The sequence below is a fragment of the Drosophila mojavensis genome, unplaced genomic scaffold (genome assembly GCF_018153725.1).
Source record: "Drosophila mojavensis isolate 15081-1352.22 unplaced genomic scaffold, ASM1815372v1 contig_36, whole genome shotgun sequence".
NCBI lineage: Eukaryota > Metazoa > Arthropoda > Insecta > Diptera > Drosophilidae > Drosophila > Drosophila mojavensis.
Window position 1 is genome coordinate 6,879,091 of NW_025318858.1, and position 16,291 is coordinate 6,895,381.

Genomic DNA, 16,291 nt, shown 5'->3' on the forward strand with positions numbered 1-16,291 from the left:
TTTTTTTATTCACAGCCGCAAAATACACATTTTAAATATTTATAATCTTACCATTCTGTTAATAAAATATACTTTTTATATTGATTATTTAAATTATTGAATACAATAAACAATCAAATTTATAAATATTCTTAACAGCAAATTTGTCACCATTTTTCATATTAAAATAAGGAATGTCAGCATTTTTAGCTGTCATGCAATCGATAATGCTTGAAGAAATCTAATCGATAAAATGCGAATGGTTTGCAATAGTGCTGCAAAACCATCGATGGACCGTCCATCGATTTTGTTTGAGTCCGATGGATTAAAACATCGATAGTATCGATGGTTCCATCGAAAATAGCTCCATCATTCAAAAATTATTGAAAATTCATAGAAAAAAAAATTAACTTTTTAAACATTTATACTCAGTAAGTTCAAAACAATTCATGATTTTTCGTCTTAATTCATAAAAATAATATTTGTATTCCAGTTCATCACAAAACAGTCTATCCTAAAAATCAACTTTGGTTCATATTTATCTTATAACTAAAAACCAAAAATTTCGACTGTAATTAACAAGTTTTAAAATTTAACTTAAAATTAAAAAACAAAACTTGACTATCTTTCACAAAAGTCTTGAGCTTAAAGCTGAAATTAATTATCGTGAGATCCATTATGTGCACGCTTTAAATGCTCTTGCATATTTGATGTGTTCCCGCTCGTTTTATATTGCTGCCCACACAACAGGCATTTCACAAAGTTTTTTTCTTGGCATTTTTCAAAAAACTTCCATACTTGAGATTTCTCAAATTTCTTTCGCTTATTCGGAGGCGCAATATTTTCAGTGTGTACCGTAACAGCAAATGAAGATTCCTTATTGGCGTCTGCAGGCGAAGAAGCACTTTTATCTAAAATCCAAAACAATTAGAAAAAACGTGTTTGCTATTAATTGTATGAATCTTACCAGATGGGATCAAAAAATGTTCCATTTTCCGTGGAGGAACCGCCAACAATTAAATAATGTGGTAAATAGGTATCTATGTGCTATATGTTAAAAAATAAATCAAATTGTTTGTGTAAAATAGATTCTAATTTTAATAATAATTTGAGTATCAACGTATGAACTTACTTGTGGCTTGGCGTCTGCAGCGATCTATCGACATCGAGAAAATTCCATCGACCTATCTAACAAAAGAAAGTCCATCGATACTATCGATATTTCCATCGATGGATTTGCAGCACTAGTTTGCAACAGCGGCGGCGACACAGAGAGGAAAGACAATTGATATATCTGAAGTCCCCAGGAGTTAGTTAGTTGTAAAATGGAAAATGATGAAGTTAAACGTGGCCGTGGACGCGGACGTGGCTCTCGAGCGCGGGGTCGAGGCCGAGGACGCGGCCGGGGACGCGGTAAAAAAATTGATGACACAGGCAGCACATTAGAGACATACGAAGGTGGCGTTGGCGTTGTTGTTGCACCTGTGTCAGGTAGCGGAGCCGTTGAGGATAGTCCCAGCAGCATGGATCACACAGAAGATGCCGTGATGCACGACCTAGATAAAGAAAACGAGATGGAGGTAACAGCATCGGCCGAAGAGCAGGCAACACCCATTGCAGACAGAACGCCGCCGCCTCAGCAACAGCAGCTGCAGCAGCAGGTAGCGCCGCCCATGCTACCACAGACAAGTAAGATTTGTTTTACCCAGAAATGCTGGAAATGCAACTAATTTGCACCTTTTGCAGTTGACATGGAAGCGGATATATCCCAGTTGGAAGCGCCCACATTTACGACATTGTCACGCGGACCACCGGAGCCCATGCTACGCCTTAAATGGAACCACAAAGTGAACCTCATTGGCGAAAAGGTGCTCAATCCGATGATCCATTGCTGCGACCAGTGCGACAAACCCATCCTTGTCTACGGCCGCATGATACCCTGCAAACACGTCTTTTGCCTCAAGTGTGCTCGCGCCGAGCCCATCAAGAGCTGTCCGCGCTGCAGCGACAAGGTGCTGCGCGTCGAGCAATCCGGCCTTGGCACGGTCTTCATGTGCACGCACGGTGGTAGTCGGTATGGCAGCACCGGCTGTCGACGTACGTATCTCTCGCAGCGCGATCTGCAGGCGCACATCAATCACCGGCACGTCGCACCACAGCCGCCACTGACAGCGTCAACGGGCGTGGAGCCAAAGCTGACGGAGATGAGCGGCCTGGAGTTGCATAAGCAGCGCAAGGCGAGTAGTTGCTATGGCTCCTAACTATGCCACATCTCTGTCTAATGCTTGCCCTTGCAGTTATCCGAACCCTCTACCGCCTCCGTCTCTTCCTCCTCTGCTGCCGCTGCTGCCCACATGCAACAGCGTTCCACAACTCGCGCTGGCATAGGCTCCATACCTCCACCGGGATCCTCTGAACGAGCCACTGGCCACACGCACTCAACTCTCACGCTGGCGAACCTGGCACGCATCAACAATGCGAACGCCCAGGACTGCCATCAGGGCAAGGCATCGCTACACCAGACCCTCAAGAAGGGCACGACGCATCAGTCCGAATCAGTGGCAGATGCCTCCTACTACAGCAGCGTGCTCGCTACATTTGGCAGTGCGGGCGTGGCTGGTGGCGTTTCCACGGCCTCTACTAGCTCGCCAGCTATTCCGAATTGCGCACCCAACAGTGGCAGCGCATCTGGTGGAGGAGCAGCTGCGGGCGCAGGCAACGCCGCCCAATTAAGCAGCAGCTACGACATCGGCAACGCGACAGGCAGCACCAGCAGCGGCAGCAACTGGCAGCAAGCGCAATATTACAGATAGTCATTTAATGGACAGAATCTATACTTTCGCATAATACACTTATACATTTACTTATTGTACAAATAAACTTGTATGTGGAAAACTTTTGTTGGACTTTCAAATATGTAGATCAAAGCAAAATTAATCGATTGCTCTTTGTACAACGGATTTTTCCTCAAGTTCCATAATTGCACATGGTTAAGACTATAATTGTAGAAACTATCCAGTAGTATATTATATTTATCATATCATTATATTTCACAAATTTTATTACTTTTGCTAGAATTTTATCACTGAATACTAGAAACACGAGCGCAGTTTTCAAACTGTTTCGATATTAATTCGGCATATCGTTATCGGTGCCTTATGGTATAACGATAACTTTTGCCATCAGCTGAATAATGAAAAAAAACACCTATTTGTAAACAATTTAAATTTGTGCAGAACAATACTAATTTACATAAGTACAAAGATGTAATAAATAGCTGAAAATGTCAACTTTGACACGCTGTCTCGCATAAATTAACAGCCTAATTATATTGGAGAAGTCACGTAGTCATTTAAGCAAAAAGCGCAGTGAAGAGTGAAAGTTGCTTAGCTAAGAAAATATGAAAAAAATATTTTTAATTAGTGGCAAACGGAAATGTGGTAAGGATTTCATTTCAGAGAGATTGTTAAACCGGTGAGTATATTCTAAACAAGGTAAAGGACATGAAAGTTAAATATATTTTTAACAGTCTGGCAGATCGTGCCCTGATCGTTCGCATCTCGGAGCCCATTAAAAAGGAATGGGCGAACAAGCTGCAACTGGATATTCAGGCTATGCTCAGCGATGGCCCCTATAAGGAGCAATATAGGAGAGACATGATCGTGTGGAGCGATGAGGTGCGTCGTAGAGATTACGGCTTCTTTTGTCGTGCGGCCATGAAGCAGGCGCCCGTGGATGAGGTGGACTATGTCATTGTCAGCGATGTACGTCGTAAGAACGATATACGCTGGTTCCGTGAGACGTACGGCCCCCAAATGGTGCAAACACTACGTTTGACGTCGTTGCCAGAGACTCGCAAAGCGAGAGGCTGGCAATTCACTGTGGGCGTGGATGACGAGCCATCCGAATGTGATTTGGATGACAGCTCCTTTGACTATGTGCTAGCGAATGATAAGGACGACCAGAGTGGGGAGCAGCTAATTGATCAAATTATGGCTATGCTACAGATTAGCTAACTAAAGTGGTCTTCTCATATACATATGTATAGATATATAACAAATATATTTTTGATATCAATTATCTTTTTGAACGATGGCAGCTAGAGATGTCTTACACCTTCCACGCACGAGTTGTTGCAAATCATCGATAAATTATTTGCACATCGATGGAAATAAAAAGCACCGTTAAGCTAGTTATTTGAAATATATGAATATATTTAATTTTTAATATTGGTTATTGGTGGGCTGTTTAGCTGTTGATTTGTAAAGACTAAAATGTTAAGAATAAAAGACAAGATTTAAGATAATAAGACATCAACCTTCGAGTATACGCATACTCGAATTCAATTGAAGATCATCGAAGCTGTGCAACTGCGGCTTGCGTAAATCCTTCTCAACCGAGCGCGAACGGAGATGCATGCGATTCTTGTTGACGCAGCTGAGGGGCGTTCGCTGGCCACGCTGCTGACTGTTGGGCGTGCTCTTGGGCGTGCTGGTCACGCCCTCTGGGGTTGCATCTACATAAATCTGCGGCTTGTTCGCGCGTGCAGGCTTCCGGGGTGCAACGCGTCGCTTGTTGCCCAGGCGAACGCGCTCCAAGTGTTTATTAGCTGGACGGGATTGGGACTGTGAATGTTGCTGCACCTGGGCCTGTGCATCATCTGGTATCGGCTCTTCGCTGGCACTTACGAACGAGGCCATGCTGCTCCCGTTGCTTAAATTGAGCGTGAGGGTCTCAAGGATATCCTCCAGCATTTGGGTTTCACGCGCCTCGCTTTCATCATCATCACAAAATATAATAGGCGTACGCTCTACCCCAATAGTAGGCGAACGCGGATCCTGTATGTGTGGCTGCTCTGGGGTTCTCTGATGCAACAACATGTCACAGGGCATCGTTTCTTCCTGCTCGTAGGGCAGAGAAACAATTTCAACGGAGCTATTGTTGTGGCGTTCAGTAGCCACTTCTGACTGTGCTACTGGAGCACGCGTCTCCACGAAGAGATCGGCAAATGTGTCGTCCATATTTAGCGTGCGATCAATGGCTTCGTCGAGTACCAGTGGCGTGCGATTGAGTTGCGGCGAGCGCGGATCATTCAATGAAAAACCCTTCAACAGGCGCTTGCGCAGCTGCGCAAAAGCATTTTCGTTGCCCGTTTGCTGCATCTGGCATATTTGCGGCTCAGCTGGCAATATCTAGAGAAAAAGTGTCTAATAACATGATAATAACATGAATGTGGTATACACTTACATTTAATGGTGTGCGGCAGATGTTGGGCGAGCGTGGATCTAGCGTCGCAATATTTTCCCTGCAGGGGCTCATTGAAATCGCTATGGTTGATCTCTGCGCAGCAGTTGCAGCGCCAGCAAGACGCAATCTGTTTAAAGTTGGCGTATCTGGCAAGTAGGTGCCCTCCATTTTAGTTGCTTTGGTGCCCATAGCAATCAAATATAATTTTCAATTTTCAATGCTGCGCTGTTGTATTTGAAATGAAAAATGCGGGAGACGTTGTCAGCGTCGATATACTTATATTTATATATGTATATCGATTGTAGAAATATATATCACTATATTTTTTCCTGTATGCTGGCAATACAGTGGCAATACTCTAACATATTGCTGCTATCGGCGTTTACATTGGTGATGAGCACAGCACAATCGATATAACATTTTTCGATTGAACTGGCTACACGGATGGATTAAAATAAAGAAAAAACAAAAAAAGAATTGAGTGCCTTTTTTTTAATTATTTCGAACTAAGAGAGCAACTCGAATATTAAACAGTATTAGTTGTAACAAATGTGCGCGTGTGTGCAAAGTATGTGAAAAAATATTTTGTAAGCGGCGAAAGCTTAAATGGCTATTGCGAACACCAAATGTAAGTTATTGGAATTAACAAACCCCGAGATGAATGTAATTGTTAAATATAAATGATTGGTTTTGTGTAATTTGGCCGTCGGGAAAATTATTTTGGTAATTTTTACGCAGTAGACAAAATACATTTTCGTTGAGTGTGTGAGTGTGTGTGTAGGTAGCCCCTGCATAAGGCACCGCAAGCAGCAGTAAATTTTGTTGCGTATATACATACACATGTATATGTCGGTTTTTTTTTTTTTCAATAGCCCTCTCCTTTACACACATATACTTATGCATATATGCTGCACTCCCCATGCTTCGTTCGACGCGGAGACTTTTGAGGCAACGCGTAAAATAAACTAGTTTGTATGTTGCCAACTACTTTGCCTATACAGCCGCAGCTTGTCTTACATTAATGTAGGTTAGTACACGGCAGCAAGGCGTCACCCTCATATATTGTAGCAATGATTTTTTTCATTTTTAAATTTTTTAGTTTTTTTGGTTTCATTCAATTAAACCACTTGGTCTTCATAGCCGGCGAGCGAAAAGTAAACAATTTGTCCACGCAGTTGGCAACGCGGCCACATTGTAGACTTTCTCTCTTGTTCCAAATATATACAATTGCATGTATACGGATGAGCATGTGCATGTGTATGTATTCCACGGGAAACAACGAAGTTTCATTCATTCCTCGTTTTCGAGTAAAAACTACACGCTACGTGTAGTACGGTCGCCATATACAATTACAATGTCAATTGTACACACACATGGTCGTGTTTACTTGTAAATAATTTTCAATGCAAGCCTGCTTTATTTGTAGGCAATCAACGGATCTAATTGTGCAACATGTTATAATTGCAAACGAGCGTTAGAAAACAGCAGCTAAATAGTTTCAAGACTGCAGCTGCTGTCGATTTTGGGTACAGGGTGTGTCGTCGCGGCCTGCGCGTGTGTCAGGTGCAAAGACGTTGACGCAAAAGCAACGGCAGAGTAAAAGTCTCCACGCGACCAGAAGATACTTGGACATTCCAGAATTCAACATAGACGGCAATGAGCGTCGTTTGATTGCCATCCATTGGCCGCGTTTTTTCACACATTCCACGCGCTGTTAGACATACATACATATATACAAACACTTGTACGGTGACTATTGATTTCAATCAACTTTGTCTGCTTCTGCTCGCTCTTTCTCTCTCTCTTTTTCTCAGGCTCAGCCACTCTCTCTTTATGCCCATTTGTCAATTAAGCAGCACGTCCGCTTGTCGGCTCACCAACAATTTGCCGCTGTATGTGTGTGTGTAGATAGAATGTGTGTGTAAATTCCATTTCCTGTTTATAGTAGGTATGCTGCACACACCAACACATACACACACAAACAAGCTCCCGTCTGCTTGGTACCCATGTTCAGGTCGTCTCGGCTTGCCACCACCATCACACAGCGTCGGTCGTTGTCGTCTGTATATTTTTTCTCACTCCATAGTCTGATGCCTCGTCGGTAGCAGTCGCGGCCGCAGCAGAAGCAGCAGGCATCGGCGGAGCGCTATGTACAGTACGTGCCACTTCCTTTACATTCAGAAAAATAAAAATTGTTCACACACACGCATATGCATACACGATATGTATATACACACTCACACACACATACACAGAGTGAGACGGGCGAGCCAAAACGACTGACAAACAGACGGACAATCCAACGGGGAGCGTTCGTTTGGCGTCTGCGCCGTGTGTTTCGGTTATAGCTGTAGTTATTTGTGTTGTTTTTGTACAGTTGCAAAGACACAAATACAGGCGAGAGAGTGCGGACGAAAACGAGTTTTTCTGTGTTGAACGATGTGGCAACGCCGAAATCCTCCCGGTTCCCCTTTGTGTTTGCTTATTAGAAAGAAGAAAAATGCCGCTGCGCGTTGTGTTGCTGTCTTTACGTAAGAAGGCCGTCGAACTCTACACTGAGAGAGCGGCATGCAAATAATGCGCGAGAGAATCGCGAATGTGAGCGAGTGAGTGTCAATGCCTGTGCTTGCTGTGTGTGCTCGTCTAATGATTACCGTTACAATTTGCATTGGCTGTCTAGTCTGACAACCGTCTCGCGACCCAGACTAGACGACCCAGCCCCAATCTCAAATTGGCAACTTTTTTTTACATGACCTTTTACCGTCATCGCCAAATGACGCTGAGCTTGAATGCGTGTGATTATGTGTGTTGCGCTTAAAAGTTTTCAGTTTAATGCGTATTGATTATTTTGCACTAGTCCGTAGAAAATGATTTCTTCCGAGATACTTTGCATGAGTTTGTTTAGTTTAAGGTCAATGTCCTATAACAACTAGTAGTGCAACTAGTAAGGAATGAAGACTAAGTAATGACAACATGGATAAAACTTAGCATAGACACATATCCTAGTTTTGCGTGAGAGCTATAATCAATAAAATATTGAATCCGGTTATATGCATTTGTCTTGAATTTAATGTGAGAGAAATTTGCCGTTATATAAATGGCAATATTTAAATATTGCTTGCATTCCATAACTGTGACAGTCTGGCAACCCCACAATCCTTGGCGCGCGCGTAAAAAGCCTCGTTTTTATTTTTGGCGCGCACAACATGTCAGAAAAAAAAAAAGAAAATAAAAGGCCAGACTCAATGCAATGCCTCGAGGAATGTTGTTTACGTGCACGCCTGCGCATCAACCAAGATTTCCACGAATTCACTAAAACAAGCATCCAAGTAGCAGAAAATGTTGTCGTCCCAGTCTGGACCTCATCCTGTTCGTCCCGTTTGTCTACCTGCTTTTGAACCGCCGCGCTGCGTCGCTTCTTGTTTGTGTGCAATTTAGCTCCTCCAAACTTGGCGGCGGCGGCATGTCAACATGTTGATCCTACTATAGCGTGCGAAACGTTCTGGCAACACCAAAACAAAAACAACAGGCCCCAAGCCATACCGTACGTTGTTGTTATTTATGTTATTTGGTGGTGTATGTGTGCGGGCCGCCAATGCCTAAATTACACACACATGCATACTTATGCATACACAAGAAGAGAAAAGAAAACGGCGTTGGCGTCTACTTTGGTCTCTCATTTAATCAGTCTGGCCACGCTTTGCTCTTGCTCTTTGCTGTTTTCATCAGTTGTCTTTCATAGCGTTTGCGATGCGGTTGTGTTTTCTGAGCGACCGATGCTGCTGCTGCTGCTAGTGACGGCGTCGGCATCGGCTTCATGCCAAGTGATTTTGTTTTTAATATAAATTATTTTTGGTAACCAATGGAAATACAAAACAAATATATATATAGATTCTTTTCAATTTAGTGAACGAAAGAAATACTCAGGATTTAAAAAACTGCTAACTGGGTTTATTGGTGTTTGTGGTTTTCGTCGTCTCTTTGTGCATCATTCATGAAAATTGTAGTTTATGGATTGATTTAATACAATAAAATGAATTTTCAATTGAAGAACTATTCATAAATAGTGTCAATATATATTTTTCATAACCTCTACTTGTTCTGTATCGCCCGCGCCCCGTTTGCTTGAGCGAAATTCTTAGAATTCTTAACATTCCCGCGCGCATACACACACATATATATGCTTATACATACAGACAAGTAGCTAAAAATTAAAAAAAAAAAAAAAAACATTTATACATACATATATATAAATTGTACTCTCCCTACGCGTCGTACGAAGTGTAGACATAAACACACACACAAGCGCATGCACTTGAACTCTCACGCACGCACACCAATGCACACTAACACAAACATTTGTACTCTATCCAACACACCTCGAAATTGGTTGTTGTCGCCACTAAGTGGAGACAATTGCTGTCTCTTTTGCACGCACTCATTAACAAAAACTAGTAGGACTTGTTTTTTGCGTTGTTTTTACGCAAAAGCAAAAAACCGGTAAGATTTCAGAAGCGACGGTAGCAGCAGCAGAACAACAGAAATGTCATTGTGTGCGTATGTGTGCCTGAATGCAGTGAGCTTGTGTTGGTGTATCTTCGCTGTGGTAGAATACCACGTAAATCATAGTTTTCACACACCGCTTTTCTTACAGTTTTGTAAACATGTACACACACACATGCATATGCATACACACACACACACACACACACACAAACGCATACTAGCAGATACCGAGCAACGAACTCGGGCAGCAGCGACGCCCAAGAATGAAACAGCATAAGGCAACGTGAAAACTACAGCAACAACAAACAACACGGCAGCATAAAAACATAGAGAAAGCGAAAGAGAGGGGCAGAGACCGAGAGAGAGAGAGAAAGCAGGAGAGAAGCAGTTTTACGGCAACGACCCGAGCAGAAGCTGCCGCAACATCAGAAGTAGCAGCAGAAGCAGTAATATTAGCGGGTGTTGTTGTTGTTGACGTTCTCTTGAATGCTGCCAATTGTCATGTATGTATATGTTGCAAACTTTGTTGTTGTTGTCTTGCATGTAGTTTATTTATGCTTTCTATTAGTAATATTTGTTACCAATTGCTTCGCCACTGGCAATGACCAAGATCAACGAACTTGTTTGCTCTTTATTGGTGTCGTTGTTTTTAATATTATTGTTATTATTAGTGATAGGCAAATACCTATTGAAAAAGTAACAACAGCGCAAAAGAACAGTAGAATGGGATGCTGATCTTGACCTACGCGCGCGCAAGTTCAAAATGGTTATTCAACTTGTACTTTGTGCGGCTTCCTTCTAGTTCCTCTCGCATTGCAGATTTCAATTTTCAAAACGGAAATTTTAATAACGGACGCGACGTTGTCAATTCAACACATCACATACACACATACATACATACATACATACATACATACACACACATACATAGATACACACATACAAACCCACACACGCATGAAAAGAAATCTCGAAATTTTTGCTTTTAATTGCATTTACGTTTCTTTGTTTTGTATTTTTTTCTGTTTAAATATTCGATTTCTTAATGTCCGTATATAAATTTGGAAATTGTTATCATAAAATTGGCGACTAATTGACGGGCTTTGGTGTCGGCGCCATAATAAAGAAATAAATAAATGCAATATATAAATATATATGTATGTATGTATATACATATAAATATTATTGAGGCTTCCGACACGGTTGCCACTTGTCCCAAGCTTACATTAATGTGAGCCAAAGATGCAAATTTTATGCAAATAAAATTCACTTTTTTTCTGTAAATGAGAAAATTTATATTTGATCGTATCTTTACTTTATTTTGTTAATAACAATTTGTTAAAAATTTCAATTGATATAATAAATATTTGCAAATGATATGTTTATCAAAAAAATGTGTAGACTTTACGTTGACTAAATTTGGTACATATTTACCACGTGTGGCAACCTTGGCGTTTATCAGTGCCATAAGTGACGTTTATTTGTTTTTCTTCTTCTTTATTTATGTATGTATGTGTATGCATATTGATTGTTTACTGTTAATGGCGTGCAATGATCATGTTATATTATCATATTGTTTATTTTAAGTGTCTGTGCTTATTGATGTCGTCGTCGTTGTTGTTGTTGTTGCTATTGTTATTGTTATTACCGTTTGTTAACGTATTATTATCGCTTAATAAAAAGCGTACGCTATGTTTTCATTCAATTTTGCTCAAGCTATAACGCCCGACGGCTTCATTCAAATTTGTGTAGCACAGCAAGCACACCGCTCCCCATCTACACATCATCATCGTCGTCGCCATCATTATCATCATTGCCAGTGTTATAAAGTTGGGTTCGCTTCTGTTTTATTTTTAGTTTGTTTTTATTTATATTTGTTTTGCGGCGTCCAAACAAAAGCCGGCGGTGAGCACTAACAGAAATGAACGAAGTAACAGTAATATTTAAACTGCAGCAGGTTAACAAAAAGGTCGGGGGAGAGAGTCTCCACTCAACGAACAGCAAGGGAGAGAGCGAGAGCGGGAGCGGGAGCGCGGCCGAGTGAGAGACCAAGAGAGAGAATTGTGTCATTCTTCAAAGTGGTTGTGAAATGTTTGCTTTTTCTGCCTACTCATATCACAGCCAGCTTTGAGGAGCGACACGATGCTCAGTACAAAATTCAAAACATGAAAAAAATTTAATAAAAAAACAAAAAACTAAGATAGCCTAAAAATTGTTAAAGTAAATTTAATATTAAAAAAAAAAAATAATAATAATAAAATAAAAAAAATTCTGGTAAAAAAAAAAGATAATTCCCATAATAAAGATAATAAAAAATAATTCAAAAATGAATAACAAATATTTTTAAATATAATAAAAATAAATTATAAAAATATACATTCAAACACATGATATAATCTGCACTAGTTTTATTCGTAGTTCAAATGAACTGCTACATAAATCATTGAACAAAATTATAAATCATGGTGCCCTCCTCCTTTTACAAATCAAAATATCATCAAAATATTTATCTATCTATCTATATACCTGTACCTCTTTCTATCATAAGAATTGGCCACATTCATGCTGAGCTCTCAAAGAGGCTGTGAAATGCATTTTGAAAGCTTTGCGAGCATATCACAGCCAGCTTTGATGAGCTTAGCGTAATGTAACGTACATCAATCAATCAAATCAAATCAAGTCAATCATAATGTAGGTCGCACTCAAATTACATTCGTTGAAGACGGACATGGAATTGGAAGCAAGTCATCAAGTAAATTGTGACCAAATATGAGCAATCGGAAAATAAATATAAAATAAATAACTTTCCTTCTTTCAATACTATTTTCTGTTGCATCTTAGGCTAAACTTAATCGGAGAAAGAAACTCAGAAAACTATGAGAGAGATTGGATAAATATATTAGAAATAATATCGTGATGGCTCTAGATTTGGAGTCGGAATCGTCGGACCACCTAAATAAAAACAAATTTATCACAGACAAGGATATAGATTGAAATGAAATCAGAACAAATGAAATGTTTTTAAAACTGTTTTTATTTCAATTGCAATTCCCTTTCCTATTGCTCTTATTCGGCCAGCCTGTATTATAATGTGGAACATCAGTTTAAAAAATCAATCGGAACTCTGCATCAAAAGAAATTTGATGTTGCTTATCTAAGCCTCATCAAGTGGTTGTGATATGGATACCCGACGCATATCACAGCCAGCTTTGATGAGCTAGGATAATCAACGGAAAACAACAAGAGAAACAATTGAAAAAAAAAAATGAACAAGGAAATTTAACAAATTCGAGTGAAATTGTGTCTTTAAATATATATTTGATATAAGTTAATAAGCCGTTCAGATTGCATTTGATTTATGACGCCATTATTTAGCCGACATTTATTTGATTATTGAAAATTTGCGTTAATGATTATCGAATAATTCGATTTTCCGACAATTTACTAATGCATTTGTATCTTTTTCACAGATACGCCGATCCGCACACTCGCTCACACACACAGACTCTGATGCATATGTAGACACAGATACTCTGCTGCATATGTAGATACAGATACTGTACTCGAACCGAATTCCAAAGAGCCTTTGATGACGACGCCTCGCTGTGCATAACGACATTTGTTAAATACTTTGTGATAGTCTTGTTTATCGTTTTATTTAATTGTTTTATACACACAAAATAATAGTATTGTAAGATCTTAAGAGAAACCAAACAAAGTTGCAAACCAAATAGAAAGAATTCAAACAAAAGCCTGCAAATGCATTCCACAAGCACAGCCACAAGAGTATTCGACAGATTGAGAATGGGCATTCTGCTGCTGCTGCTGCTGTTCAGCTGTCTGGGCTGTCCGGCTTTGATCGAGGCATGCTCCAGCCGCACAGTGCCGAAGCCCCGTCCGTCGGTCTCGTCGTCCATGTCGGGCATTGCATTGGCGCCCACACAGCCGCCGGCCACAGCAACAACAACGACAATGCGAACCACCACAACAACGACAACACCGAGGCCAAACATCACATTCCCCACATACAAGTGTCCGGAGAACTTCGACGCCTGGTACTGTCTGAATGACGCCCATTGCTTTGCCGTGAAGATCGCCGAGCTGCCCGTCTACAGCTGCGAGTGCGCCATTGGCTTCATGGGTCAGCGCTGCGAGTATAAGGAAATCGACGGCTCCTATCTGCCCAAGCGACCGCGTCCCATGCTCGAGAAGGCCAGCATCGCCAGCGGTGCTATGTGCGCCCTCGTCTTGATGCTGTTCGTCTGCCTTGTGTTCTACTTGCGCTTCGAGCAGCGCGCGGCCAAGGAGCGCGAGCTTCAGGAGGACGACCTCGAGGATGAGGAGGAGGAGTGCAGCGATGGCGATCATTGCGAGTGCTGTCGCGACCGCTGCTGCGCCTCAGGCGATGAGCCGCTCGTGACGCGTGGCAAGCTGCCCTATCACATGCGGCTGGAGCACGCCCTGATGTCCTTTGCCATCAGGCGCAGCACCAAGCTCTAAACTCAAACTGAATCTGACACAGAAATCTAAAAACATAATTTCCACTTAGCTATAGACGAGTATATATTTGAACTATCTCAAATGATTTCTGCCTTGCCCGTTATGCATGTCATGCCGAAAATGCGTACTACGAATTTCTATGTGCTTTAGTCGTAGCTTAATGTTCCATTATACATACTACATACACATACTGTCCTATTTACTAAATGTTACGTGTAACAAGCTCTGTATTCCAAGTTCTTGTGCGTATCTTAGACCTGAGATGAGATTCTTCACTTCTCTAATTATCGTGAATCGAATATGTATTTTTATTATACCTTGTGCTGGAGCTATATTTATTTTACTCTATAACTATTATACATATATGTATACCACAGCATATATATGTACATGCACGAACACATCCACAATGATCCACGTCAAGTATTATTTATTGCACTAGCTATGTATGAATTACAATGAGAATTTTTTAAATAAACATGCGCTGCACTTGCATATTATTTATGCCAAGGGAGCAAGTCCCAGAATTTCTTGTGTTTCTGATTGCAATTCAGTTGAAAGGAACTCATACATATATGTATATACATCATGATAATTCGATTTACACAGAAATTCGCCTTATCGAGAATTATCGAAAGCGTTATTTTTCGATTTATCGCGATTTTCGATCGGGACAAATTATCGAGACTTGACTGTACTATGAAAATAGTTTAACACGGTAATGAAGATGCTAAAAATACCGTTACATACTTTTAGGCTTTTATTGAAAACATTGTGGGAAGAACACGAAAAACGATTTTACAATTTTGAATTTGAGTTTGGATGAATTCTGGAATTTCAAAAAGCGAATATTTAATTATTAGACATTAATTAATTATACCAGAATTATTTTTGACTTCTTTTATTGGTAAATATGTAAATGTTTTTGATTTTCCATTAGTTTTGATTATGTTCAACACTATTTAGTATTGTACATATGTATAACAGGATCACGTTAGGATCTGGAACATTAGTGGAGTCTGCTTCCAATGTCGATATTCCGATGATTGCCAGTTATCTATACATATTGAGATCGAGGGCCACAACCTGCCGAAGGATAACGAAATCCTCGCCTTTGCCTTTGAATATTCTGTTTTGCGTGTAGCCGTATAACTTATCATAGCCGGCTATCTCCATGGCGTCACCGGTTATACTACAGCGCTACATGGATGGCCGTCTTACACTTTGTTTCACCAGGCAGTTCCTGAAGATTATCGCGAATGCAATGAATCTAGCTGACGTGCTTCTTACTTTCATTTGATTATCTGACTGGGTGTCTTTAGAAAGTTGTTTGTGCCCTTGACATAGACAACGGCTCTTCAGTATTAACGATTTTGATTGAACGAAACAGTTTCTATTTTTATCAATAGATAATAATCGTGCAATGTTCACTTTAATTAAGAATGCCAACTAATGATAAGCGGTTATGTAGAAAAGATAATCTTATGAGCGACGTGTTCACGTTCTTAGATAAGGCCATCATGAGTTGCTGAAATTATGTACAAACCCTATGATAGTCTACATGAATGGGTGTACGTAGGCACGTAAGATTATAAAACCTAGACAGATTTGAATCATCAGATAATGGTGATAAAGGTATGGTCATTGCAGTCAGCTACTACCGACTGTATAATACCCATTCAGGATACAACAGCCGTATGGTATGGTAAATTAGGTGGGAAGGAGTCTGGAAAAATCTCAATGCTTCATCAGAGGTTTTTAATTTCGCGTGGTAAATAAAGTGCGATGAAAGTAAGATAGATAATTCCAGCTAAGTAAACATTTTATCAATATGTACTTACACATATTTTTTTTTGACATGCTAAGATTTACAATTGAGTTCTTCTGGAACAAGTCCTATGGAATTTAACATTCTTTAGTAATCTCTTAGAGTATAGAAGTCGTGCTCTACCCTCTTTTGAATAAATATTTATTTTCTGATATCACAACTGGGGGCGTTGCTGTATTGGAATAAATATATATTTATATATATAGGTATCTAGCCATTATGTTCCAGCTC

At 40.4% G+C, this 16,291-nt stretch overlaps 4 protein-coding genes and 1 long non-coding RNA gene across 6 annotated transcripts; 3 read left to right on the forward strand and 2 right to left on the reverse strand.

Annotated features, from left to right (window-relative positions):
• Positions 1-385: 385 nt before the first annotated feature.
• Positions 386-1,204, reverse strand: LOC26528070. Its single transcript, XR_001449368.3, has 3 exons — positions 1,112-1,204; positions 947-1,026; positions 386-890 (listed from the first exon to the last, which is right to left on the reverse strand). It is a non-coding gene; the product is annotated as an uncharacterized LOC26528070 (long non-coding RNA).
• Positions 1,205-1,283: 79 nt separating this feature from the next.
• LOC6576192 (E3 ubiquitin-protein ligase Hakai) lies at positions 1,284-2,874 on the forward strand. Its single transcript, XM_002002155.4, has 3 exons — positions 1,284-1,668; positions 1,726-2,216; positions 2,277-2,874. Exons 1-3 carry the CDS (start codon positions 1,305-1,307, stop codon positions 2,790-2,792), a joined length of 1,371 nt encoding a protein of 456 aa, XP_002002191.2. The 5' UTR covers positions 1,284-1,304; the 3' UTR covers positions 2,793-2,874.
• Positions 2,875-3,135: 261 nt separating this feature from the next.
• Positions 3,136-4,285, forward strand: LOC6576194 (probable phosphomevalonate kinase). The gene is made up of 2 exons (XM_002002157.4): positions 3,136-3,453; positions 3,509-4,285. Exons 1-2 carry the CDS (start codon positions 3,380-3,382, stop codon positions 3,993-3,995), a joined length of 561 nt encoding a protein of 186 aa, XP_002002193.1. The 5' UTR covers positions 3,136-3,379; the 3' UTR covers positions 3,996-4,285.
• Positions 4,173-5,513, reverse strand: LOC6576195. The gene is made up of 2 exons (XM_002002158.4): positions 5,227-5,513; positions 4,173-5,171 (listed from the first exon to the last, which is right to left on the reverse strand). The coding sequence occupies exons 1-2, from the start codon at positions 5,413-5,415 to the stop codon at positions 4,293-4,295; spliced, it is 1,068 nt and encodes a 355-aa protein (XP_002002194.1). The 5' UTR covers positions 5,416-5,513; the 3' UTR covers positions 4,173-4,292.
• A 120-nt stretch (positions 5,514-5,633) lies between these two features.
• On the forward strand, positions 5,634-14,759 carry LOC6576199 (protein spitz). Of its 2 annotated transcripts, none has more exons than XM_002002159.4 (2): positions 5,634-5,854; positions 13,203-14,759. In XM_002002159.4, the coding sequence occupies exon 2, from the start codon at positions 13,492-13,494 to the stop codon at positions 14,230-14,232; it is 741 nt and encodes a 246-aa protein (XP_002002195.2). In that variant the 5' UTR covers positions 5,634-5,854; positions 13,203-13,491; the 3' UTR covers positions 14,233-14,759. The 2 variants fall into 2 exon arrangements, with proteins under 2 accessions (XP_002002195.2, XP_032585327.1); XM_032729436.2 differs by lacking the exon at positions 5,634-5,854 and adding an exon at positions 9,924-10,235.
• The last annotated feature ends 1,532 nt before the right edge of the window (positions 14,760-16,291 follow it).